This window comes from Ixodes scapularis, unplaced genomic scaffold, assembly GCF_016920785.2.
Source record: "Ixodes scapularis isolate PalLabHiFi unplaced genomic scaffold, ASM1692078v2 ptg001421l_1__unscaffolded, whole genome shotgun sequence".
NCBI lineage: Eukaryota > Metazoa > Arthropoda > Arachnida > Ixodida > Ixodidae > Ixodes > Ixodes scapularis.
The window spans coordinates 46,244-74,176 of NW_024610148.1; the positions used below are offsets into that span (position 1 = coordinate 46,244).

Sequence of the window (27,933 nt, forward strand, 5' to 3'; positions counted from 1 at the left end):
CTTGACATGAAATCATCTGCGTTTGTTCAGTATAGAAAACATCCGCGTATAAATTCAGTATTTCTGCTTCTCTAAAACCTTTACTCTCTTTAAAACGCCATTGATGAATACCCATAACTCGGCGATTCACGAGTCATTACACAGGGGTGTGGCGTGTAGTGAGTTGGATGGAAATCTACGACTCTGCACGAAGCATTTGGTGCAAGTGCCGGTCATAGGGTGGCATTAAATGTTAAAAACCAGCAGGCCCTGCTGCGCTGGCGATGTAGATCTGATTTCTACGCATGAGCAATAATCACACCTGCTCATTCAACGCGGGCTTTTTTTTATACAAAGCGCATCGACCTACGGGTTCACAGCTGCAGAGTGGGCAATGATGTGAGGCTCTATAAATGCGGAGGGTACACCGACTGATTTCTTCTGGCCCTTCAGCGTTGGTGCCGTAAATGTGTTATGCTGAACGATCGCAGCAGAACCATGATTGTCCAAGCACTGTTCCACTGCTTGGTTCTCTTTTCTGGAGCTCTCGTAAGTTGAATCGATTTCTTTTAAAGCCGTTTATAAAACTAATCTTGGTACTTCGGTTTATGGTAACATGCAAGTTTTATTCGGTTTAAGATGGGGGGAGTACATTGGTACAAATTTGAAACACTATCGTCGGAACAGGGTTCAAGGGTGATTCAGGCAGCACTGGGGGGGTAGCGTGGTCGTGTTCCAACGTGGCTTGAAAAAAAGGAAAGCGTAATGCTTCTGAGAGAGACTAGAGCCACTAAATGAGCTGCGCTTAGAGTGTCGGCACTCTGTTCCCCGACATTGTCGTGGGCGCCACCATTTTGGTTCGTATGCAGAGCAGACGCAACTGCCGATCGTCATGACTCAAAAGTGTGACTTCCTCAGCATTAGATTCGGTGTTGTAATATTGCTTTGCTCCGTCGCGAGCTGTTTAAACATTTGTGGAGGGCGGAAAAGCGTTTCCTGGGATTTCAGATAAAGCTTCAGATAACTGGCAACCATGATTTTAGGACGCAATATGGCCAAGTGTCGTTACTCTGAAGCGTAGCTTATTTAGTGGCCCTAAGAGAGACCAAAGGCCGTAAGGAAAGCTGCTCTCTGGCCCCGCCGTCGTATGGCAATCATCTGTGATATATTTACGAAAATGTCACAAAACACTTCAGCAGATCCATTGTTTTCACAATGAAGCCCCAGATCTTGACTCAGGGCTCCTACAAACTGCATTAAAAATGTTAACCAAACGCATGGGCTACAATACGACGAATTTCTTAACATCAAAATGAATTAGATCGCAAGATATGCGATCTAATTCGATCATGCGAAATGTATTCAAAATAAGGCATTTTATATACGTTTGACGAGTCCCTTACTATAAAAAGAACAACTTACTTCCTGGATACAGGACGTATATCTATCCGTTTCTAGTGGAAGAAACATTTAAGTATTAAAGGGACCATGAAGGAAATTTAATTTCTTTTTTAAAAAAAGGTGTTCTTGGAAGCATTGGGGTCCTGGTATGCCACACAATTTTTTCTAGAACGTTGTGACTGTTATTTCTGTACCTGAAAATAAATTTGCGAAACCGAAACAAACATTCATATTTCTTCCCTTTTTCGTCTCTGGAAGGAGAAGTGACGTCAGGGAGCACTGTCGGCATCGGTAGGATTTAGTGCACACTCAGTGTGGTTCCCGTGGTTCGCTCTAGTGCACGGCAGTCTGTGAAGAAAACCTGGAAGAAATGGACGACAACGCCGCGCTCGCAAACGAGTTTGAGCTCCCGTTCAGCGACCTCACCCCGACTGAACTGGAGATGCTGCTAAGGACGCAGAACTCTGGATTGGCGCTTTACGAGGGTGCCCCAGACCTACCACCAACTCCTCGGTCGCCGCCACCCCAGAACGACTCCCCGCCCCACTTTTACCCAGATTTCGGCTGACGTGAAGGTGCTGCTCAAAGTCTTCTGGTCGGAAATGCAACGAACAAATCCTGACACCGTTGTCCACAGATCTACGCAAGACGACGGCGCGCAACCAAATGCTGCGCATTGCTGCATCGGTCGGCAGTTTATGCAAACTAACATCGCCCGATCAACCGCACGTCTTTAGCCGACCTTTCGCGCAACCTACTACTGCACATAAACGCGGCATGATTGGTGAGACACCAGTTCGCAAAGCGAACACGAGACGAAGCACGAAACCAAAACCAAAAGTCCGCCGTCCCCAGCGCTCGTGCCCTTTTCTTTTTTTTTTTTTTTTTTTATTGTCCATGGTTGCTCGATGCTTGTTACGCGCCCGAGGTAGCTATGCGGGATGCGTTCAACCAGAACAAACGGAGGGATTGCTTCAGATTATGCTTTTATACACGGTATGAGACCTATTAATTCCCAACTACAACTTCAAAAGATTATCCAACGTTCAAATAAAATTTTTTCATCACATCTCACCACCGAAATCGAAACCAAGAGCGCGTCTATCGTTTGAACCAATCGCCAGACAAGGAGCCCGTTGTCGTCACGCTTCGACGGCGCACTTTGGTTCACCTTTCTGCCGCCGCCTCGGTGGGGTTTCAGGCATCGTTCCCGGCGCTATTATTACCGCGCCTGTTTGCTCGATTGGTGCGGCACCCAAACTTCAGTCCGGGCTAGAACTTGGTCAACAGTATCTGAGACGCGCCTGACATCCATTTCAATCGTCGAATAAAACTTCGAAACTGCCTTCATGGTCCCTTTAACATGTTTAGCATGCAAAATATACTACTGAATAGCCGTAACAATACGTTATTTCTTTTTACCAATTCCAGGCCTCTAACCCCGAAGGTGAGTGAAGGCTTTTCTGAAACCTCACAAACGCTAATAAAAACAAAAACATTTTTTTTTTACAGAAGGGTGGAAGTAGTCTACGTGTCAATCCATTCTTGACGTAGTGAACGTTTAAGAGAAAAAAACGAAAAAAAAAAACGTAAACCACATTACAGCTCTTAGAGCCTGTACAAAAGGACATGATTGCATGGTAGAAAAATCAATATATTTTTTTTTACCAGAAAATAAAATACTAAAAATGGTTGCGTCTGCAACCAAGCCTTTTCTAGAACCTGTAAAAAAAAAAGAACTTGGGAATTTATGATACTATAGTGCAGTGCTCTAATATAGGGTAGTGTCACCACAGAGGCTGGCGTAAAGCCCACGGTGCCAGCCACATTCACAAAATCATTGGGTAGGAGGTCAGGCGATAGGCGTCGCATTATTTCTTTACCGATACCGTTTACGCATGCGCGGAGACAGCGCTTGCTTCTTCGAGCCATTTGTTCAAGTTACAAATTCTTTTTTTCTTTTTCACGTGTCTTTTGCGGCAAGTGTCTTTTGGAACACCGAAGCGAGACGCTGCCTTCTCAGCATTCGGCGTGTAGCGAATACCACCTTGAAGGCAGGGCCTTGCCGCTTGACATCATCGTTGGTGGCAGAGCCGTATATTGGGAGAGTTTGGCCAGTGGGTGTGGCGACGAAGGCGCGGGAGAGGAGAAAAGTAAAGGTAAGGGAGGAGAGCGCGAAAGGAGCGAGAGGGAAAGAAGGGAGCAGAGAGGAGACGACCGCCATTTTTTAGCAACGCTGTCGGGGACTGGTCGGAGAAGAGCACTGCTGAGGCTACGCGTCGTGTGCTACAAGCCGACTTCTTTTTCGCCCGAATAAAAGTTTGTGGCCATACGCCGAAAAATCTTCATTTATTAGCTTTTTAACCCACCGAGGAATAACAGAATGTCGTTTTCTTGCCAGAGACAGCGATATAAAACGCAATAATCGAGATTTAGATGCCGATCCCACGCATTCCGCGGGGAGAATGATCGAAGATGGCGGCCCTCCCCACTCAGGTGGGACAAGCCGGGAGTTCACGCGCATGCGTTCATGCCTCTCGCTCTGCGCCGCGTGCTGATTGGCTCACTCGGGAGGAGAGCGTTACGGCGGCGAGATCATAGACTGACCAAACTCTCCCCATATACGGCTCTGGTTGGTGGATACCCGCCCCGCCCCAAGCGGCAAACGCGCGGAAGCTAGATGAGAGCAGACGGCGGTCGCGTCCGTCTTGGCGCGGGCGCCTGCTAACGTCGGTCTCGTTGTGCGGCGCAACAAGAGGCGATGGCGGTGACGCTGGCGAAGGGCAAGCGGCGCTGTGTGGATCATAGAGCTATAGGCAGGAAGAAGGGGAGGCGACATACCGGCTCAAGCCAGCCAAATGAGAAACTTCCAATTGAAGCCGTAAATAGAGGCCGCGGTCGGTGGGAAGGACCCGGAGGGCGGCCAAAAAAGCTGTTGGCGCCAAATCAACTGCCCTTTCCACCTAATAGCTTCCTGTGAGTTTGATCATCGTTGGGGCCGTGTCCTTCCAAAGCTGGAAGGACACGCCGACACGCTGTAAAGTTGCTGGCGCCGTGCATAGTCCGGAGGGCATCACCTTGAACTCGTACAGTCGATTCGGCGTGACAAAGCTGTCTTTTCTTGGTCCCGTTCGTCGACTTCGATCTGCCAGTAGCTGCTCTTTATGTCCATCGGTGAAAAGTATCGAGAGTGGCGCAGCCGGTCTAACGTGTCGTCTATACGGGGGAGTGGATAGACGTCTTTCTTCGTCACCGCGTTCAGCTGCCGGTAGTTCAGGCAGAACCTATGCGTTCCGTCCTTCTTCTTGACCAGTATGACTGGAGAGGCCCACGGACTGCTTGAGGGCTGGATTATCTCGTCGTTCAGCATCTCTTCAAATTGCTCCTAGATCACCTCCTTTTCTTTAACGGAGACTCTCTACTCTGTACGTACTTTGGGCGCGGGCTGTTCGAGTGAAACCCGCGCAGCCCCAGTTGTCGGTAGGGGCATCGACGGTAAATGTGTTCGGCTTCACCGCAGTGACAGCACAACGGGAGTCAATCGGCCGTCGTCCATACGTCGGTCTTTCGTGGCGCAGCTTGTTCTGGACGGACGTGCGCCCGATCTTCCTGGCGTCGGGAATACTGCGGCACTGGAGGTTCACGTCGGGGTGGCGGCGTATACGGGTGAGCAGGGAGCGGTGGTCGTCGGGTAGCTGCGGCGTAGCTCAGTGTCGGTAGTTCGGGAGCGGTGCTGACAACGACTTCTGGCTGCAGCGCCTGCTGAATTTCTTCTCGGACAATCTCGGCGATTGAGGGCGAAGCCGGGCTTACAGCAGCAAGTAGAAGCTTCGTGATTTCCTCCCGCACGACGTCCCGGATGATCTTGCGGAGGTCCGGGATGTTGCCGCTGAAAGTCGAGGGGGCAGCGACGCCGGGAAGTCGCTGGTAATGGGAGGCGCGCGCTTGAAGGGCATGTTTGATTTTTCGGCTTCCTCGACGAAATCTTCGACGGTGGAGGGAGGGGGGGGGGGGTGTTGAGGACAAGACCGCCGAAGATGTCATCCTTTGCACATCGCATCAGGATCCACAGCTTCTTTTCGTCGGTGGCTTGAAGGTCGGCGCGAGCGACCAGGCGCAGAACATGCTCGACGAAACTGGTGACTGTCTCGTTTGCGCCCTTGGTCCTCATTCTAAGAAGGTCCTCGGCCCTCTCCCCTCGATATTGGTTGGTGAATGTCCGCATCAGCGGACCCTTGCAGGCGGTCCACAAGGTCAAGGAAGTTTCACGATTTTGGAACCAGTGCCTGGCCGCTCCTTCGAGCGCGAAGTAAAAACTCTGCAGGCGCTGTTCTTCCGTCCATCTGTAGTGCTGGGCTACTCGCTCGTACTGCCGTAGCCAGTCCTCGACGTCTTCATAAGGCTCACCATGGAAGGACGCGGGCAAACGGGCAGCGAAGGGTAGGACAACGACGGTCATGGTCGGGATCTTCTTCCGGTTCTCGGGCAAGAAACCAAGTTCGGGAGACTGACCTCTGGTACGACGTCTTGTTCGGGCTTCGGCGTCTTCGGCGAAGGGTAGCCTTCCGAGGCTGAGCACCTCACTTGGCCGGGATGCCTTCGAAGGGGTAAGGTTAGCGGGCATAGAAAGCGATACCCCGCACCTCCACCAAAATGTCACGAATGAAAATTGATAAGGCAACGAAAACTTAAACACGCTAAACGTTTCATGGGGCGAACTTGTGCCAAAAACAAAACAAGAACAAAAGATAACAGTAGAGCGTCGCGGGCGTCGATGGCGGCGTAACAGCAGGACCGCACGCTGGGGCGAGCCTGACTCCGGCTCGCCACGCGGAGCCACTTTTATACACACGTGGGCTTCTAGAAACAATCGGTTTGGAAGTTTCGGCGCGTCGAACATTCTGACTTCAAACATGCAACAGAGTTTCGAATTTACCAGAACATTAAATTTCAAAAATAAATAAAAGACGCCTCCCGAAGCAGCACCAGAAAGTGAATTTCGATCGGCCGACGGTTGGCCAGCGTCTGGACAGCTTGGCCACTTTAAGTGCTTGGCCATCGGAGGCATAAACAAGGCCGGCAAGGGTCCGGCCACAAACTAGCTGTTTTTAGCTTGTCCGCCGGAGACATAAACACTGCCGGCAAGCGCCTGGCCAAAAGTGCTCATTTTCAGCTTGGCCGCCGGAGACATAAACACGGCCGGCAAGTGTTTGGCCAGCAGTGGTGATTTTCAGCTTGGCCGCCGGGGACATAAACACGGCCGGCAAGTGTTTGGCCAGAAGTGCTTATTTTCAGCTTGGCCGCCGGGTACATAAACACGCCCGGCAAGTGTTTGGCCACAGGTGCTGATTTTCAGCTTGGCCGCCGGAGGCATAAACACGCCCGGCAAGTGTTTGGCCAGCAGTGGTGATTTTCAGCTTGGCCGCCGGAGACATAAACACGGCCGGCAAGTGTTTGGCCAGCAGTGCTGATTTTCAGCTTGGCCGCCGGGGACATAAACACGGCCGGCAAGTGTTTGGCCAGAAGTGCTTATTTTCAGCTTGGCCGCCGGGTACATAAACACGCCCGGCAAGTGTTTGGCCACAGGTGCTGATTTTCAGCTTGGCCGCCGGGGACATAAACACGGCCGGCAAGTGTTTGGCCAGAAGTGCTTATTTTCAGCTTGGCCGCCGGGTACATAAACACGCCCGGCAAGTGTTTGGCCACAGGTGCTGATTTTCAGCTTGGCCGCCGGAGGCATAAACACGCCCGGCAAGTGTTTGGCCAGCAGTGCTGATTTTCAGCTTGGCCGCCGGAGACATAAACACGGCCGGCAAGTGTTTGGCCAGCAGTGCTGATTTTCAGCTTGGCCGCCGGAAACATAAGCACGGCCGGCGAGTGTTTGGCCAGAAGTGCTGATTCTCAGCTTGGCCGCAGTGGACATAAACATGGTCGACAAGTGTTCGGCCAAAAGTGCTGATTTTCAGTTTCGCCGCAGGGACACCCATAATCTAAACTTTCATCGCGTTGACGAAACTTTGGCATAACGACGGGCAGCGAGAGAAGCATCATGAGCGAGCGGTTGGCAGGATATTAGTGCGTGCATCGCGCGAACACTGTTAGCGCAACTAAACGATCACCGTTTTATTCAGTTTTTTTTCGTTAGACTTGAAAGGCTATTGTCTTAACTAGCACTGTCGTGCGATATGTTCATTTGGAACATTACTAGGAGTGGGAAGATATTGTGCCCCTCGTTGTGCTATGAGAATAAAATACGAAAGCAGCGCCGACGTCATCTTCGCGCTAACAATACTCCTCTGTCGCTGCGCGGCTCTCTTAGCGCGAATACCACATCCGCGATTTTTCGGTTAGCGCTCCACATATATACTTCCCAACTGCACTCAAAGAAAAAAAAAAGTTGTAGTCGGGTGCATCGGGCGCACATGCTCCCCTTTCCAGGAAGACGCACCCTCCGTTACCCAGCCAGTGTACCTGTATACCGACCATAAACCCCCTTCTCTACCTTAAAAACCTATAGATGTATCAATGCACTCAGCTTAGTAAACCGCCACGCTAGCCACGCACCCCGATCAGCTTGTGCTTGAATCGGATAAGATTGGATATTTCAGGCTTTGTGTTTTGGAAGAGCCTAAACAAGACGTCCCTCATATATTGATTAAACTTAAGCTAGTCTCAGTAATGTTTTAATTAGGTGCTAGGATACTGATTTTCTGATCCAAGGAAAGCTAACAGCTTCGGTTAAAACCACAACGGAAACGTTCAAAATCGAACCACACGTAAAAGAAAAAGAAAATGAACATCTCGACCTAGATGTGCAGGACGCTGGTTTTGTTGTTAACAACGTGGTTGTTGGCGGGTGGTGGGCAACGCCGTGACGCTATCGACGCTATCGTGGTGATTGACGCCAGTGATGCTCGGCCGTACTACACAGTAAAAGTTTTTACACCTTTAAGGGTGTAACAGGGGTGTTGTAGCAACTTACACCCTCGGCTCTACCCTTCTAACACCCTAAAAACTAGGAATACAACTTCATATTTTACCGAAAATTTGCTGATTCGTGTTACACCCTACATTTAGTGAAGAATGTGAGAAGGGTGTAGAGGAGGGTGCTAAATAAATAATGTGAAATGGTTTTGAAAAGCTTATACATGGCTCTGTACATAATGTACAGGTAAGATTTCTGCTTGAAAAGCAACAGTTGTTAGCAGTCTAGTTTTTTATAATGTCAGTTGTAATTCATGCAAATAGCTGATAATAAAGTGCCTCTTTTGCATACAATTTTTATGTTTGCAAACAAAATTTTATATATGAGTTTATATTTAATTTTCTTACAAATCACTCCATGCTCAGAAATCGGAAAGTAGGGTGAAATGCTCTATACTAGCATTTTTTACAAATACTTATTGATGGAAGTGTACAGTAAGAAAATCAGTTAGTCTCGAGTTTATATCTGGCAACATGAAATCAAAATATTGTGAAAATGTTTGACAAATATTCATGACATGCTGCTAGAACCTGTCCCATGACCATGTCAACCCCAGTAAAATATTCATTTGAGAATATGGTGACATGCACAAAACTCACACACATAAAGAGGCAAATCCCATAATAAACCAGTCCGAGACATCCCATAAAAAATGGCCTATGGTCGTCTATGGGAAATTCAATGGGAGGCTATCACCCCCTGTAGCTTTGCATGGTCGGCCTTAAAAATTTATAGATACAGCTACAGCCAGCTATAGAAAAGTTTAGGGCCTTGTGTCTAAAGTCTCAGGGCTATGTTTCAATAACAACAGCAACAATAATAATAATAATAATAATAATCAATAAGTTAGTGTTTTAACAGTGTCCAGGGACATCCAATTGTTCTTCTTGCGGGCGCAGTGCAATAGAACGCACAAACAGACGCTTGCGTGCTCGCAGTCGCACACATACACGCGCGCACGCACGTACACACACATGCACACGCGCAATCCCACGCCCGCGCGCAGAGGCACACGCACGCACAACCAGAAACGCACACGCACATGCACGGGGACGTATCCACACGCGCGCGCACCAACACACGCACGGGCATGCACACACACACACACATACGCAAACAATTACGACGAAGGAAACGTTGCTTATGTTAGCTTCGGTTTCGGGTTACACAAAAAAAGAAACAACCTGAAGTTTAAATAAAACCTAAGATTTACTCACTTTTTGTAATATTTTACATCATTATTGTAGTGACATTCTTATTGTTACTAATATAACAATATTTTGCTTAGTATCGTTCTAAAAAAATTAACAATAAATAAAAAGGAAAAGAGACTCTTAAAGGCTGCGCAAGACCATCGCTATCGCAATCAGCTTCCGTTGGGCTCGGTTGAATGATTGTTGAAGTTCCAAAGTCTTCGGAAATTTCCTTTTTTTTACGTTTTAGCCGTTTTAGTGGATATTTTAAATATCTTCCTTACGAATACCGTGTTCAAGAATAACAATCGGTGACTGAGAGCTGAGAGACGCTGCCTCTTGCCAATGCCCGTAAGTTCAGAACCGCCCATGCACGACACGTGCAAACGCCGGTTAGCAACTTTCTTTTGTTTCTGCGAAGTGGGCTGCTGTTTCAAACTTTGTCGTGTACCGTGTGCTTGCTTAGCTATGCTTGATTCTAACTATGCTTCTGCCCTGTGTTATTTCGTTATTTGAAAAGAGCGTATCTTCAAAATCTGTGGCTCGCTCCGCAGTGTGAGAAAGATTCCCGCGCGGCGGAACCGTGGGCATGTTCTGGGCGCCGTCGTGCGGCGCTCGTCCGACGACGGTTGTGCGGAGCGTTCAAGTGCCGTCTGACGGCAGTTCAAGCATTCAGTCGCCGTCCCAAAGTGTTAATCACAGGTCACGCTAGTTTTGACGTCTTGTCCTAACAGCCGCTCGCCACCGATTTGTTTCATAAAGCGGGAGCGAGAAAAATGTTACAAGAGCGAGCATGCAGCATGATTTTTTGCATATGCTAATGCCTGTGCGTTGAGACGCGCGGTCTCTTCGTCATATTTCCGAGGGTAAAAACGCTAAAAACAAAGGACAAACAACGCCCTGTGTTGTTTGTTTCTTTTACTTGTCCGTTGTTTTTAGAGGTTTCACCCTCGGAAATTAGGTCTCTTCGCGTTTACCGAACCGGCACACTTTCTAAGTTTACGATTGTGTGATGCAAAAAAATAAAAGGAGTTTAGATGTCACGTTTTTTTAGTAGTGGCGAAAGCCCTTACGAAAATCAGAGGAGCTAGAAAAAGCAAAAACATGAAAAAAAGGCGGAAAAAATTAACTAATGTCAAACCTGAATATTTGATGGCGTTCAAAGACTACCACCGCACCAACTCGCCCGGTTATTCTTTTTGTCAAAGAATAATAGCCAATAGTAATAAACAAATAAATGCCAACTATTAATTGGTTACAAAGTCGTAATTGGTGCAGTGCAGCCCTACCCTACTCTACTCTTTTGGTGATATCAGGTAATGTGTAAATGTATAGGGCAGTTCATAGCAACCATTTATGCCCGACCCATTATATTGAGATTTTTCTTTATATAAAAGTTATATGAAAAAAGGTGCTCTTCCTAAATTAAGCCGCACCACTGAATGTACAATAGCGTGTAACGTTTATGTATGTTCTCAGCAAAAGAAAAGGATGCATTAAAAAAAGGCCAATCATTTTGTTTCCTCTCTGTTGGAGCTTCTTTCACGTACACGCAAAATGTGGGTGTCTACGTCTAAAAGAGTGGAATTGACATTTCCTGCAGGGCTGGAAGGCCTGACTCAGTTTGGCTAGCAGCTTGAAACCTATGGGAACCTGGGGAACTGAACCACAAGAGTGAGAGTGACACCCTCCTTTCACTTGTTGAACGATTGCACCATGAGGAAGGGAGAGCTGCCCTAAAGTGAATGCAATAGCACATGGGTCGTTCCAGCGAACCCCTATACAGATGATACCAAGCAGAAAATTATTAATAAATGTGTTATTAAAAACATGGAATGTGAATGGCACGGACAAGAAGGAGGAGATCAACACAGTGCTGTGTTGTGTTTATATCCTCTGTTCCCATATTCTTCATGATTTCTTTTCAATAATTGGCTACTAACTAGTCTAATCATCAGCACTAGTCAATAAAAGTATGCTGCTATTTATTAGTATGCATTAACACGGTGCTTGAATCCTACAGTCATCCTACAGTAGAATCCTACAGTCATTTATTAATAAACAAAAACGAGGGTGCAAGCTAGCCAAACAGGCAAACAAATAATTTATTAAAGACGGGTTCTCTGAAGGATGACACAAACGCAGAGAAGTATCAAACACAGATGAGTATTAATGGGCAAAAAATGAATAGGCGACCCAAAAAAGAAAACGTAGGGGAAGACATAAAGTCAGTCTTTACAATTTATCTTCTGCTTGCCACCACTTTACAAAGGGAATTCCTTCCTGGGCCTTACAGCGTTTTACTGTTCACAACCCCTGACATACCCAAGGACAGTAAATATAAAAAAAGCAACCTACTAACATTTGGGTAAATGTGGTTGAACAAACAACAGGGAATGCCTTGAGCTTTCAACCTAGGAAATAAAAAATATGCACAACATCAAGATTTAAAAAGACGGACGCATCACACCTGTTTCTAACAAAAATATAGGCCAAGAAACTTCTTCCACTCAATGGCAAAACACAGGGAAGGCACTAACAGATTTCTCGGTTTCATCATTGTTAGTGATTCTTTCAGTATACCCTTGTGGTCACTCTCTTTAGTCAAAATTATTTCATCATCATCATTCATTAAATCATCATCACAGTTGTGTTCTTTAAAGGGGTACGGAAACAAAAATTGAAATATTCAAATTTCGTTCGGAAGTGAATCAAGTATGAGGGATAATAACCGTAAATGATAATCGCACGTTTGTATTTTGAACGACTGGTTATAGTTTTCGTTTCAAACGGTGCACTCGAGCAAGCGCTCGAAGAGAAGCGAACGGAGAGCGCGATGCGTCATGGGATATCCGGCGCAAACAAAATCAGAAAGAAAAGATTCCCCGCGTTCGTGGAGCAGCAAGGCAGGCGTGGTTATCAGCTTTGCCCTTGGTGGCGCTGGCAGCGTTGTGGTGGTGTCAATAGCGTCAGCGCGTTACAACCGAGCCGTTCGAAGTACCCGTGGCGTGACGAGCGTGTGGCTGGCCCACGTGGGCTGGCCTAAGGAGCACGTAGTTTCCACAACACTGTCAGCTTAGGGCTGAACGGGGTGGGGAAAGCAACTTTTCGAGTTTTGAGCGACGGGCTAATCTTCTAGGGGGAGAATGACTGTTTCCGGTTGCACGAACGAGGGTCCGAGAATGAGGGGAGTCCTTCCTTTCCGTCTTCTTGGACCGTTTGGTACAATGCGCGATTTGTGTGTTGAACCAGATGCGCGTAGGAGACAAGTGATAAGCGAAGCGTGGGTTGCCTGCAATCCTCTGAGACAAACAAAACATGTCACTTGATCTCCAAACAGGAAAGCTTTACATGCTTCGTTTGTGGCAGACCATGATGTTCACAATGGTTCAGCCATGCAGTGCGATGCTTGGGGCCATTGCTTGCTCACTTAGAGTTCGAGAAAGGGGGGTGCAGTAGCACTTCCCAATTGCCCACGGGGTTATGATGTGGCTTGCAAGGAGCTCTTTTGTATTACTTCATGAAGTGAGTTGTGTTTAGTGTGACTCAATATTTCTTTATCGCATGCCTCGTATGTGGTGTTGTGGCAATCCCTCTAAGTGAAAAAAGTGTAAATGTGTTCGGTAAACATGATAAGCTGTAAATCACGTAATAATAATATAAGAATATGCAATACCATATATGATTTTTGTACAATTTACAAGTTCTGATATGTGTATTGGACACATTCCAATGAAATGTTCACTGGGGTCTATACTTCATTTCACCCTTCGTCCGAGCGCGGCGGACGCTACCAGCCAATCCAGCGTCGAGAGAGCGTTATGTGACCTTGTACTCCACATAACCAAAACGTCGCATGACACCCTCCCGGTGCCAGATTGGCTGGGGTGGCCCAGCATCCACTGGGCCACCCCAGCAGGTGCTCATTTCATGCCAAGCACCCTTTACCAAGGGTGTTAGCAAGCACCCTTCATGAAGGGTGCTTGCCTGAACGCCATAAGGGTGTTAGCCCAGGGACAAACTGATTTACACCCTTAAGTGTGTAAAAACTTTTACTGTGTACTCAAGGCTTCTCTTTCCCATTAGTGCCAGTAAGCTTGTGTAAAGTGAAAAGTATTGTAACCGAACAGTAGAGAGTTTTAGTAGATCGCTCCCATGACTCCGATAACGATACCCGATACTCCGCTACCGCCTCCCTTGCGCATCCATAGTACCGTTATCGGGGCTATCGGAGGTATCGGAACGATCTACTAAAACTCTCTATTGTTGCACTGTCCCTTCACCTAAAGTTACTTCTTTTTATTTTCTTTTACTGCTGCACTACCGGGGGATCTTAATGGTGGGACAACATACCATCCCTGAACCCACGACGACTGGAATGGTGGTCGCAACCAGCGTCGTAAGACTTAGTACTCAAAAAGTTAAATAAATATTGAGCAGCCTTGCATCAGCTTCGCGTGTCATTACTACGTAAAAGTTTCTGGGGTTGAGTTCTCAAACTTGACCTCCCGAAACTCTTGACAGTCTTCTGAGCAACACCCAAATTTTCTGGCGGTCTGTGATAAATTATGTATTAAGTGTATAACTACAGCCACTTTCGGCCAGTGACTGGCCGGAAGTCAATCGCTAGTGGCTGGCCAAACGTGAATGGCCAGTGGCTGGCCGAAAGTGACTGGCCTTAGGTGAATGGCAAGTCACTGGCCTAAAGTGAATGGCCAGTCACTGGCCAAATATGAATGGCCGGTCATGGCCAAAGGTGAATGGCCAGTCTCTGGCCTAAAGTGAATGGCCAGCCACTGGACAAAGGTAAATGGCCAGTCACTGGCCTAAAGTGAATGGCCAGTCACTGGCCTAAAGTGAATGGCCAGCGACTGGCATAAAGTGAATGGCAAGTCACCAGACGAGGACGAAAACACTGCTATTGCCGAGCACTTTGGCCAAGCTTGGGCCAACGAAAATCTGGTTGGCCATAGTACACTTGCCAGCGATGGCCCATTCACAACGTGCTGCTTGGGTCGCTCCCAGGAATTGAACCCTGGCTCTTAACGTTGGAAGCGAGCACGATCACCGTGAGGCCACGGCGGTGCTCCTTACTTGGCCAGCTATGCGCGCGGCATTATGCTCAGTGAGCAGTATATTCTTTGCATCGAGTAAAGTTGCTAAAATGTATCGCCGCTACGTTTTAAGAGGCACGGTAATTATAATTACCATTTCGTATAAGTAACTGTAACGCTAACTTCGCTACATTTTGAAGTAACTGTAACGAATTCATTTTTGAAAGCATTTTACCTGAGACTGCTGAAAATTGTAGGGGATGGCTCTATCAGGACGGCATATGGACTGCATCGGATGATCTAACAGCCCGCTGGATACATTTTGTTTTCATCTTGTTTTCTCTTCCACCAGCCCGCTGCGACAACAACGCAATTGCGAACCCTTCACACGTCCCCTGCCAAACGTGGCAAACTCGGTAGATCGACCTCAGTACAACTCGCGTTCTCTGTACCCACACGGCCGCGCAAGATCGAATTGTCGCTTAGCGCCGGCCGAAACATTACGCGGGGTCCCAGCCGGACTTGTACCGTACGCATTACAAGTAATCAAATTACTTGTAATCGATTACTTTTTGGAGTAATTTTGTAATCAGTGGATTACGTTTATTAGGCAGTAATCACAAGAGTAATCTGATTACTTTTTAAAGTAATAAAATTACTTGTAACCGTTACCATTTGTCCACGGGACCCCCCCCCCCCCTCCGGCACACGCCTTTTTTTATGAAATGCCAAAAATAAAATTCGCTTTTTTTTTTCGATCGGAAAAAAGAAAGATTTTTTCATAGCTGTAGAAAACGAGGTCAATCTCTTTCTATGTACAGTTTCTGTAAAATGTTCGTTTTTTTTTTGTTTTTTTTCGAGCTGGGATGGGGAGTTGGAAGCCCCAGGGAAGCCACAGTGCGTTACAAAGGCCATTCAGAACGAAGTTTGAGGAAGCAGAATGTAGCTTTCTGAGTCCTTCGTTCAAACTAGCCCCCTCACGCACACACACACAGAAATAAAAATATAAAGAATCCTGCTTAGGGACCTACTCGCAGCCCGTAGGAGAACCAGAACCGAAGAATGCCTAAAGCGGATGCAAAAAAAAAAACAAAGGCAGTTGAAATATTTCCCGATTTCCCCTACGTGGTCTTAGTGACAAGCAATGTTTCGAGTTGAGAAGTGGTCGGGGCGATCTCTTCCGCTAATGGATACTTCACATGATCCGTTTCAAATCCTGGAGCTGCTGCTCGTTTGTATAACATGCGGGCTCATCCCCATGTGAATAATAAAATGAGTGACGCAAACTTTGAGCGACAACCCTTGCTCAAGTTTAACAAGATCTAGAACCCCCTCAGCTTCCCCCCCCCCCCCCCCCACACACACACACACACGCACTGGCGAACGCCCAAATCATTAAACGTCTTCAAACGAATTCAATGCTTGTGTCCGCCTTGTGAAGGTACAACGACCACGAAGAGGGAGCCAGTTTTTCTTCGTCAATACTTGTGCAAATGTGAGATATTGGTTGGAAGTAGTTCATTGTTATGAGCGCTAAAGATGTGTCTTCACACAATAAAGTAATCAGGAAAGTAACGATTACTTCTTGAAGTAATGTCCAATTACTTTTGCCTTGGAGTAATCAAGTAATCTAATCGAATACTTTTTAGCCAGGAGTAATAGTAATTGTAATCGATTACTTTCTTTTAGTAACGTGTACAAGACTGGTCCCAGCGCAGCGTGGCACCAGCAAATTCGCGCCACTCCACTAATGTAGTTAACGCCACCCAGTTGGATAACGCGACTAATTACATTTCAATGCCAATGCATTAACTGTCCCTTGGAGCGAAGCCGGCGTTGTCTGTAACCGTCTGTAGCAGCGAAATGGCAGTTAAATTTCCATTCGCCAAAAGCACATAAACGCGGATGCTTCATCACGGAAGCCGGCGGGGCGCTCAAGGTCAAAGCGGACGCGCCTCAGAAATAAAACACAAAGAGAAGCATGGCAACGCAGATGCATCAAATACCATATGGCTTCGCCGATACAGGAAACTCCTCCGGAAACCCATGGGAGCGGTGGCGAACGCGACAGCAGCCCCTCTAGGGGACTAGGAGTTTATGGGGGCAGACGACGCAATGGAAAAGTATAGGCCCCGCGACGTCCTCAAGCTTTGAGAGCCCGGTTTTGTCTTCCCAACAGCTGAAACAGCTCCTTATGCCCGTGTCCCACTAGAGCGACAGACAGAAACAGAAGGCAGAGACAAGCCTCAAACCCATGCAGCATGCTCGCGATGGTACCTTTGGCAGGCGTTTAGTCGTTCGGTGCTCGTGAAGTAATCATAATCGATTGCAAGAATGCCAAAGATACCCTCGCGTGCATGATGCTCGTGTTTGAGATTAGCCTCCTTTATTCTACAAACCTCTCAAATCGCGAGAGATTCTGGTTTGAGGCTTGTCGCTATCGTTTGTTTCTGTCTGTCGCTCTAGTGGGACACGGGCATTACGGTCAGTACGCTTGCAAAGCGGGATTCACTGATCGCAACTGCAACGAGAAAACAAATAACAACGCGCACAGAAACAAAGATAGAGCAGTTCATTTAGCGGTCTCAAACGCCACTCAGAGGATCAAATCCGTTTCAAACGCGTGTGGGAAGCGCAAAAAAGGCGTTTAGCTACTCGAAATACGTCGTAAGACGTTACTGTTAATCCGATACGAACTGAGTTGTCACTATTTCTTAGCTAAATAGGTAATCAAACAACATGTAAAGATTACCAGAGCAAGCACACCAGCCACTGCAGCATAACAAAACAAATCGATGAGAAAATCACCGTGCAAACACTTTCCGAGCTTTGCAGGAAACACGGAAATAAAAAGAAATGGGAACAGTAGCGAACAACGGCGAATGAAACAAAGAAGTTAGCAGTCGACACAAAGATACAAAACACCCAGTTAAGAAACTCCTTCAACGACAGCCATCGTCGCGCAGGTGGTGGTCGCCATCGGTGCTGAGTCCACAACAAACAAACCGGAAACAACACGACAAAACTAGTTAAAACAGAAAAGAGCTTCACTTTTTTTTTCAGCTGCTTGTTACACGTTTGCGCCGTTGTTTTCGCAGTCGTGTTAGGAACTAAAAACAAAACAGGGGAAAATAATAATGTAGTCCAGCTTATTTTATTTATTTTAGCTCAGAAGACCCGCGCCGCCGCAGAGGGGCAAATCGCCCATACCTTGAAGGCTTGAGGCGCCGCATCTAATGATGATGACATGGTATTGTAAATAAAATATGTGAATAATCACGATGATATTGGGATGGTGAAGAGTGAGAAGAGCATCAAGCCTAGCAGCAGCCCTCGCGATGGTGGTGTTCGCCGGGCCGCCGTGGGTTGCTGACTTCTAGCAGGCCAGTCTTGGGCGTCTGGCGAGGGCTCCCTGCGTGCCCAGCTTGCAGACGATTCGGCCGAATTTCCCGTGACGCATGGAGTTCATCAACCCCGTGGTGGAGCTCCAGGAATTAGCGCCGGTGTTGACCGGACGGCGGCCTGCGCGAAAAAGGGCCTTTGTGTCTCGGAGCTTGCGATCGAGCTTGTAACCAAGCAGCTTGATCAGCTTGCCGATTGGAGACATGGTGGTGCCAGTGGTCGGGCTGGCTCTCTGACGATGGAAAATACATGTCTTATGCCCATCCGGCTTCCTCTTCTGCGCAGTTTATTTCCCCGAGCCAATTTTAACATTTTTCTCTTACCTTGCCATGTTCTTGTCGTGAGCGATCCAGCGTGTCCACATAATTTCCGAAATTTCGATGAAAGAGTGAGGTGACGACGATCCCGACGACATTGCTTCACAGATTTAAAAATACGAAAGAGTTAAACAAAGAGGACGGACAGGACACAAAGATGTTTGTCCTGTCCGTCCTCTTTGTCTAACTCTTTCGTATTTTTGAATCTATTACCAACGCGCTCGGTCCTAGTTTTCTTCACAGGTCCTCACCACACAGCATTGCGCACACCCAATCGAACTATATTCACTGCAACGGCCGCCTCCAAAAGATTGGCGCTTTGAACTACAGGAAGCGAACCGCGGAGAGGGTGGGGGGTACCGCCTCTGTAAGAAGCGCCAATGAGCGTTTCTGTAACTGAGCTAATCTAATAACGCTGATCGAAGCCACCCGTCTGACGACCGTCGAGCGCGGCTCGTGGATCAGACTCAAGAACAGTGTGACTTCGGTTCGTAACAATTAATGCCTCAGAGGACATCGGGGTTAATTGTGGCTCGTGTCTATCCACTGCAGTCATGAGAATAGCCGAACACTAAAAATACCTGGAACTCGGCACGTGTTTTCTACTTTGCCAACCCGAGCGCGTGGCTATGATTAACGCTGGCAGTAGGATAGGCAATATGACACGTGGAACGCATTTTGTGCCTGAGGGTTAAGGCATAGCCTCCTCTATACTCACGAAGACAGGCAGTTCGATGACGGAGCCATAAATTGCCCGGTCGCAGATTTAGAGCGCGAGGATCTGGTAGCACAAAGCACTTCTCGAGGAGCCTGTAGTGAGCGCACAGCCTTTGCAGCGGCGAGGAACCGAAAAATGGTTTCCAAACTCGACGAGAAAAGAAGCGGTAGCCCGGGGAACGCGAGAAGCACGAGCGGACATTCCATCGCTCGGGACGACTGTGTTTCGGCGCCTCGCCGCAGCGGGGTGCCCGTTTAAATGCCTCTCCCCTTATTCGTTGTCTGCCGCTCTACCTTTTCACTTTCGGCGGCCGCGTCTTGTGGCGATCTGCCAGGTTGAGTCTGCATAGAGAAGCCTATGGCTCAGGGGATGAACGATGCTTATTTATTTGAATTTATTTCCCGACTGCCATTGCTTGAAAAGAAAAACTAAGGCAAGCTTATTCGGTTATTAGCCTTAGGGAGTGATTCTAAGCAGTATTTAGCGAGCGTAGAAAAATCGTTTCCTGGCCCCTTCAATGTCGGTTCACACATTTGTTTACGATTTCTTACGTTACGTGAGGGTTCACCGGAACATTCCTGTTTCTTATGTCGCGTGCAAAGCTACTCTTTGCACCGGTCACCACGCTTCATTCGAAGCACGAATGCCCCTGTGACTCTTGACGTAAACGGTCAAAAGCGGTCGTAGCGTAAGAACGTAGAAAAATGCCCCATTGTAAATCGACCTTTAAACTAAAAATCTCGTTTTGAAGGAGAACAATGGAAAGTTAACTTATGCATATGCGAATCGTTGTCATTTTTATTCTCTTTTTTTTTTTTATTGCAGCGCAGCTTTTAAGCACCTGTTCCCGCATATAGCGGCGTCGGCATCGGCATCGGTGTCGTCGTCACAGCCGGCGTAACCGTTATTAGCGGGAACGGGCGCTTTAGAGTACCATAATGCAACCCTGCGCGCATTGCATTATGAGACATCACAGACCTATACACCAAATCAACTTTTCCGCTATATTTAGCGTAGAAACTGAATTGACGTGTACGTCTATGACGTATCATAAAGCAGCCCTACGCGCTTTGCATTATGGAATGTCACAGGGTACGCTTTCACGGAATGCGGCTTGACGCCTGTCGCCGCCCCCAATCAGGGCCCCCTCCGTACCGCCTCCTCCCCTGTCACCTACCCTCTCAGCGTAACCAGCACAGCTAATCACGGTTTCCTTTACGCCAATCAGGGCTTCCGTTACGTTTGTTGCGGTTACAGCGATTACAGGCGCCACCGGCTTGTGGGAATTTCTTTCCCGTTGTTTGCGGTTACAGACGCCGCCGGCTGCGCTCCACGGAACAGTTAATGCTTCCGCATTAAAAAAAAAAAAAAAAATAGGTGAGGCAAAACGAGAATGGGTGACGGTTGCGCTTATATTCTATGGGAGTGGCGATGGCGAAACCCGTTTTCGCCCATACTTCGAGTGACGACGTTCAAGATGGTGGCGCCCTTCGGGAAAAGGTTCTGCCACTTTTTTAATATTTTGTTTTCGTATCTGCTCAAGTTGTTTTTACCGTGATCATTCATCAACCTAAGGAATTTTGTATTTCTTTAATGTTCGATCTAATTTTTGCCTTATTTTGTTTTCCGATACTAATCTTGTATATTAAAATGATATTTGTAATGTATATAAACTGGAACACTTGAACATGCTTGCTTCATTTGCTTCTCTTTCTTTCTATCTCTGCAGAAAACGAACCGAAGGTCTTCAATCTAACGATTGCAATGGAAAAGTTCGTTAAACTTTTTGAAAAGCAGTACAAAACAGAAGTGAGCTGGACAGATATTCAGTCAGAAAGTGAAGATATGAAAAACCTGTTCCAGACAAAAAAGTAACTAAACTTAACCTAAACTCTCACACAATTCAGAAAGACATTGCGACATTTTTATCCTACGTACGTGTTTCGTTGAAAGCTTCCCTTACACTGTGTTGTTATCATTGAAGGGTTTCGACAAGCCCTGTTTTGCAACAGTGATATTGACACGAGGGCATTTGGCTGCAGCTTTAATGCACGTAATTCTTATACCTCGCTCAATACAAAAAACGTTAATAAAACTTTCTAATATGACGCCCAATAACATTCTACGTGAAAGAATCAATCAACACGAATAAAGAAATTCTAAATGCAGCGCTCAAAGGGATGCTCCGGCGAAATTGTGAGGATCATTGGTTTTTATAAAATGTTTACAATTTACTAAGTATCCACCAGTGAGTATGTCTACGAAATATTTATTCAAGACAATAATTTTATTTCGAGGAAATGAATTCTGAAATTTACGCGAGCACCACCGAATCTATTGCTGCCGCTTTACTGTCAACCATGAGCAGGGGCACTCGTGCCGTCGAACGTCTCCGAGAGCAGGCGATGCTCGCTACTTCGCTGCGTTGTGCGTTCTGGGCCCGTTTGCTCGAAGCGCTAACTGCGGCTAAAGTTAGCCGCAGTACCTAGGGAAGCGATTTTAAAATCACGTGACTGGCTCGGTAGGGATGCGGGGAAACATGGCGGTGCCCCGGTGAGTGAGCGCCGCTCGCTCTGGAACTAATATGTCGTTTTAGCTGCAATATCGGGCGCGTTAATCAGCAACGACTGGTGCTGGAAGCTTTCGCTTTGCCTAACCTCACTTAAATCGCGAAGCATGAGCAATGACCTCGCCGCATTTTTTGATAGTCTTCCGATTCTGGCTATTCTTAAGCCTAAATGAACGTGATAAATGCCGGCATGGAAACGTCTTTGGAAAGCGGATTGCCTTGATTCAATCGGCCGGGTATTGATTGCACACAACGTGGCGCCCTCATACGGTTCCCTCTCGTGACGTCAATACCATGCGAACAACAAGTTCGATGGTGTTCGTAATGAGCATGGTGGAAGCTTGAAATCATTTCGATCTGAAACAAATACTGCCAACACCATTAAAATTAAATATCTTGCATTACTCTTATTTCCATCGGTGAGAAATCCTTTGCTGACGTCATAGTCAGCTTTTGGTCAATCGTGGAAAGCCGACCACAGCGACGCTTTCGATCGCGCACATTGCCAATAGACCTTTTTCTAAATTACCCAGTCATCGAGGAGAACGCTGGAAGTCTAATTCTACGGACCGCGCGCGCTGGCTTTCCTCTTATAAAAGATTCGAAGTAAATAATCATAATAAGGCTTTGACGAACGCGAGTGCAAGGCAGTATTTGTTTTAGCCTTTTTTTTTTTTTTGCTTTAGAACGATTACTACTGCAGACGCAAACACGTGCAACGCGGGTAACTACACTCGTAGCATGCACCTCGGTGCTTGGGAAATTTAGAAAGAGGTCTATGGGACGCTGTCTGCTTTTGTGTGCTAGCAATACCCGGCCGATTGAGTCAAGGCAATCCACTTTCCAAAGACGTTGCCATGCCGACAATCATCACGTTCATTTAGGCTTAAGAATAGCCAGAATCGGAAGACTATCGAAAAATGCGGCGAGGTCATAGGTCATGCTTTGCGATTTAAGTGAGGTAAGGCAAAGTGAAAGCCTCCTGCACCATTCCTTACGGACCAACGCGCCCGATATTGCAGCTACAACGACATATTAGTTCCAAAGCGAGCGGCGCTCACTCACCGGGGCACCGCCATGTTTCCCCGCATCCCTACCGAGCCAGTCACGTGATTTCAAAATCCCTCTCCTAGGTACTGCGGCTAAATTTAGCCGCGGTTAGCGCTTCGAGGAAACGGGCCCTCGTGATAGCATATGTGGCTTTGTGAATTGCCTCTGGATTAGGTTGTTTGCGGCGTGTGATGGAGGGTTGCGGTGATTGGTGATTGGTGGTGGAGTGCAATAGCTCCACGAAGGAGATCAACGGAGTGAAATGTTTTTGGTATCCGACAAGTCTCTGTGGTGCAAGTGGATCCGAGCAGTCCGACGCAAACGCTGGCTCTTGGCGTACGCGTCTTGCTAGAAAACAGTTCGCACCTTGTTAGCACATCAAACCTTCCATGCCATTCTGAATCGAAGCGACATATTGGTCCGCACGTAGGCGGGTTGTGAAATCAGCCCAAAAGGGAGGTGTCCTTGGAGGAGATGCCGGCGGATCAAATGCGAAGGGCGAATCGTCTGATATCTGGAGCTAAAAAGCTTTAAAAATTTGCTGGTAATTGTTTGCTTGATGTATCGTCGTTTATTATTTCCCGCTGACGCTGGGCAAAACAGGCTCAAGCTGCCCATGTGCTAATGGTTAGACATCTCACATCTGACATCGAAAAGACGAAAGACCAGCAAAGTTGGAGGCTCGTCTCGGTTTCGCTTCTAACGTAGTTCTACGATTAAAAATTATTTAAATGCTTTTGGGAGAAATTTACTTGATGCTCTAGGCTCAGTATCTCGCGCTCTTTGGGAGAACACGTCTAGTTGAAAACGTTCAAATTGACGCCGCAGCTCTCCTTTAAAAATTGACATGTGCAGCCCAGAATGCATAGTGCTACAGACTGCTAACAATATGGATTTACCAATGAAAAATATTAATACGTGTCGCCATTCCTGCTGCGATAAGTACACCAGTGTCAGGTTGTCCACCCCTATATTGCAAGCGATATTCCGAAATCTGCACGTTAATCGATAGACGGTTTATTGGTTTCTTTATTGTTTTTAATATGTATATTAGATAAATCTGGCGATATATTCTTCTTTTCTTTTTTATGCCAGATTTTATATACAAGTCGAAGGGGGCAAGGTAACAATGAGTGATCCAAAAATAGCTCCCGGTAACCGCAGCCTTCTCTACGCTAACCTCTATGACAACGAATCGAATGCTACCCAAACATACACCGTCACGCATACCACCATTCGCAAAGAAAAAACATCTTTAAAAGTAAGCAACGGATTCACCCTGGGCATTGAAACTTCGGGAGGTGTGTCACTAAAAGAGGTGTTTGGACTGGGTGGCACCTTCGGCGCTAAATACAACTCGGACAAGACCACGACCGACAGTCAGACGAAACTCAAGACGTTTGCGGTGGCCACAGGAGTCAACGTTCCCCCCAAAAGGACTGTTCAAGTGGAGTGGTACGCCACCCCCGCTCAAAGCGTACGTAATTCCTTAACCAGGGCACAGCAGTCCGCTTTGTGTTCACTGGAGCGATTTGCACATTCGATCGACCATGTGGGCGCTGTTGTCGAAATAATCCTTACCATAGATATCCAATCATGCACTCAAATCGCTTACACCCTTAAGGGTACAAATCAATATGTCCCTGGGCTAGCACACTAAAGCCGTGGTAATACTGCTTATGCATCACACAAAAGGTAGTCTGTATACAAAATGGAACGCGAGTTACAGCGAGATCCTTGCTTAGAATGCCGCATGGCAACGAGTTAAAGGAGAAACAAGCAGAAACAAAATAAATGAAAAGAAAACCTTTCGCACGACGCGTCTGCGTTCGACACACTTGGCGCCCGGCATTCGAACCACAGATATTGCGGTGTCCTGTGTTTGTAGTCTGTCTTTTGTATGATATATGATGCCTGAGTTCCAGTACAGCGACAAGCCTCCAACACATGCAGCGTGCTCGCGATGACAGTAGGCAGGCATTTAGTGTTTCGGTGCTCGTGAAGTAAGCACAAGTGATTGCAAGCCTGCCCAAAATACCCTCGTGTGCATGACGCTCGTGATTGAGCATGGCCTTCGTTATTCTACAAAGCTTGTCAAATTTCGAAAGAATCTGGTTTGAGGCGTGTCGCTGTCGGTTGTTTCTCTTTGTCGCTCTAGTGGGACTCGGGCATGAGCAGTGTGATCCCGGCTTTAGGGCGGGATGTGAACGAACATCCTAAAGACGGAGTGTTGGCGAGAAGGAAGCACCACATGCAGTACTCACGTACGCAGAAACAACAAATGCAAATGCAACAAATTACGCACGGTATTGCAATCACGACCCTTTTTACTGCTCTAACTCCTTATGTATACTCGATAATTCAAAAACACTCATTCACGGGTGACCGTCTCCGCAATTACGAAGGCCACACGTGTGTTGTTTTGCTGTCTTCCACGTAGAGCATACTATGTCTAAGTTCAAGGAAGATATCTCCAAAAAAAAACATCATTGATACAGCGGAATAGTATTCGACAAAGCCGCTAACTTAGCGACTTGTTCAACAGCTTATTGTTAGTGCAGCAAACTTTATTAATAAATGAAGTGTGTTCTCACCTCACCTTAGCAGCCTTTTCCACTATCTTCCTATACCCTTCAAAGTTGAATGGTGTTCCATGCAACAGCACCTTATTTTACAACCGAAAAGGGTGAATTACTCAAACTAATCGTGTTGAAAAGGTTTCGCCGTGATTGGGGGGCAAGTCTATAGAACTTCTTTTTTATGCCATTAAGGGTGCAAAATTTCTTAGTGCAGATGTTGATACATTTTCACTCTGTATTCAAACGTAGCGCAAGCCGCCCAGCCTTTTCGATCGATCGATCAACCACCACATCCATCAGTTAATCGAAAATTATTTTAACATATAATTCATTAGCTAATAAATAAATACTTTTTTTATATTACATCACGCATCGACCAGACAAACTTATTTTTCTGAGAGCCACATATGAGCCGCGTTCGAAAAATTATTTAGATAACTGGAACACAAATAAAAGAACGCAGTTGGACGGACGCGGATGGGTTGTGTTCACCTGGCCGATCGCAAGCCGTGAATAACCCCCCACCGGTGTTAGTGAGTGTCACACGTAAACGCCATTCGGTTGAGAGGATTGTGCTCTACTCCGTTCACCCTTTGAGCTGACACTGCAGCCAATGCCACAAGCACGAGAGTTCGAGGTTGCGGATTTAAAGCGTTCTTCCGCAGAACGAGCACTCGGACAAGAAATGCACGTCTCAAAGCCAGGAGTGCGGGCGAGCCCGCGCTTGTACCTTTAGCGGCAGTCTCCGCTTAAGGGTGAACGGAGTATAGGGAGTATTCACTAGACGCCATATCTGAGGGCGATGTTTAGAGCGCATGCTCGGAACGAGCTCACGTTATTAGGCTGCTAAGACCGGCAATCTTGGTGGTGCGGAAGGCACGTGGCGAAAGAGCTGTGGAAGCCCGCCGTCAGCACGCGCTCAGCAGTCGCGCAAACAGCTATAGACGCTTTACACACGCGCCAAATTGCAGCCGCCATTGCTGACCTTCTCTTGTCTTACCGAAATGCCGAGCAACTGAAGCGGTAGTTGACGATCTTCTACAAAGGCCTATGCTTTAGAAAAGGACACAGTTGAATCTAATATGACAATAACCTGGCCTGTTTTGGTAATGATGAAGTGAAATAAACGGAATAAGAGGAAACAAAAACGGAAGGTCAGTTATGGCGGCGTCCATGCACAGCTGCTGCAAAGCGTCTATAGCCGCCAGTGAATACTGCGGGAGTATTCACTGGCGGCCATAGCTGTGTGCGCGACTGCTGAGCGCTTGCTGACGGCGAGCTTCCACAGTTCTTTTGCAATGTGCATTCCGCACCATCAAGAGTGCCGGTCTTAGGAGCCTATCAATGTGAGCTCGTTCCGAGCATGTGCACTAAACAGCACCCACAAATATGGCGTCCAGTGAATACTCCCTATAGACGATTGCAGGGATGGGCAAAATACATGCAAATATGTATCGAAATACAAATACAAAATAGCTCATCAAAATTAGATTTAATTACAAATCTAATTACATTTCCAAAAAAGCATTTAAATACTAGATACAAATACAACCAAATGCATTTGGTCTCCTCCAAATAGTTTTCCAAATACATTCCTCAATATTTGCGTCAGCGACTTCAGGGCACCTGCAACGGGTTTCTGGGTATCTCATTTTAATTTTGCATTGTACACTAGGGAGTTAGTGTGCGAGGCTCTGTACTTCGTCTCACCCTACGATGGACTAAAGGCACAAGCTACAAATCGCCAGATCCAATCACGAGCCACTTAGACATTGCGTGGTATTTCGCTTCGATGCACGTATCGGTGCCCGCGTCTCGGATCACTGATGGGAACGGGCGGACAGTGATTCGGATCGAGCAATGAGTGACTCAACGATTTTACATTGCAAAGAAAGCCACGCCGTACTGGCGCTTTGCAGTGTGGAGGCTATAAAGATGACGCAGCGTTTGTGGATACGGAGCATCATTTGTCCAAAGCCAACCAATGCTACGCGTGTCATAGTATAGCGTGGAACGTGATTGGACTTGGCGGCCCGTGGCTTTGGCTTTTAGTCCATCGCAGGATGAGATGAAGTATAGTAACGTGATAGAAATATAATAAAAAAGATGTAATCAGCTTGGACGTAATAGGTGGAAAAAGTCCAGAGCTCCAAGCAGCTTTTTTTGTCGATTACATTTTGGTATAGACCAACAAAGAACCGAGACGACCAAGACGCGCAGCACAAGCTAGAGAATTTTTTTTATTGTTGCAACTCGCACCAGTTACAAAAATCTGGACGACCCGCGCATTTAGAACGTTCCAGGCAAAAATATGGATGGAAACCAGGCTGGAAATCATCACAAGTTGTCACAGACACTTATTTAGCCAGTCTGCCTGTGAACGTCGATTTCGTCACTATTATTGCCCTGGACTAGCACCGTAATCACAAAGTCACTAAATGCTTGTGCTTGATTCAGAGACACTGCATTTGGTGCAGAACGTAGTTTTCTTCCTGCTCTGTACAGTGACAATAAATTTGAGGGATGTATTTTTGCCCACAAAATTGTATTTAATTACAATTGTATTTGAAATACCTACGTTTTAGTATGTAAATACACACGTCAAACACATTACCCAATTTGTAATCAAAAACAAATGCAAAATACACAAAGGTTTTGAAATACGTATTTCAAATACTTGTATTTG

The 27,933-nt window shown here is 46.8% G+C and overlaps 1 protein-coding gene across 1 annotated transcript in view; it reads left to right on the forward strand.

The window, feature by feature from the left end:
• The first annotated feature begins 453 nt into the window (after nucleotides 1-453).
• The window catches only part of LOC115319767, a 29,509-nt gene continuing 2,029 nt past the window's right edge, over nucleotides 454-27,933 (forward strand). Inside the window, exons 1-4 of the mRNA XM_040219536.1 lie at nucleotides 454-528; nucleotides 2,812-2,827; nucleotides 20,779-20,920; nucleotides 23,764-24,145. Of these exons, the coding sequence (XP_040075470.1) occupies nucleotides 454-528; nucleotides 2,812-2,827; nucleotides 20,779-20,920; nucleotides 23,764-24,145 (615 nt within the window). The remainder of the gene's footprint in view (nucleotides 529-2,811; nucleotides 2,828-20,778; nucleotides 20,921-23,763; nucleotides 24,146-27,933) is intronic.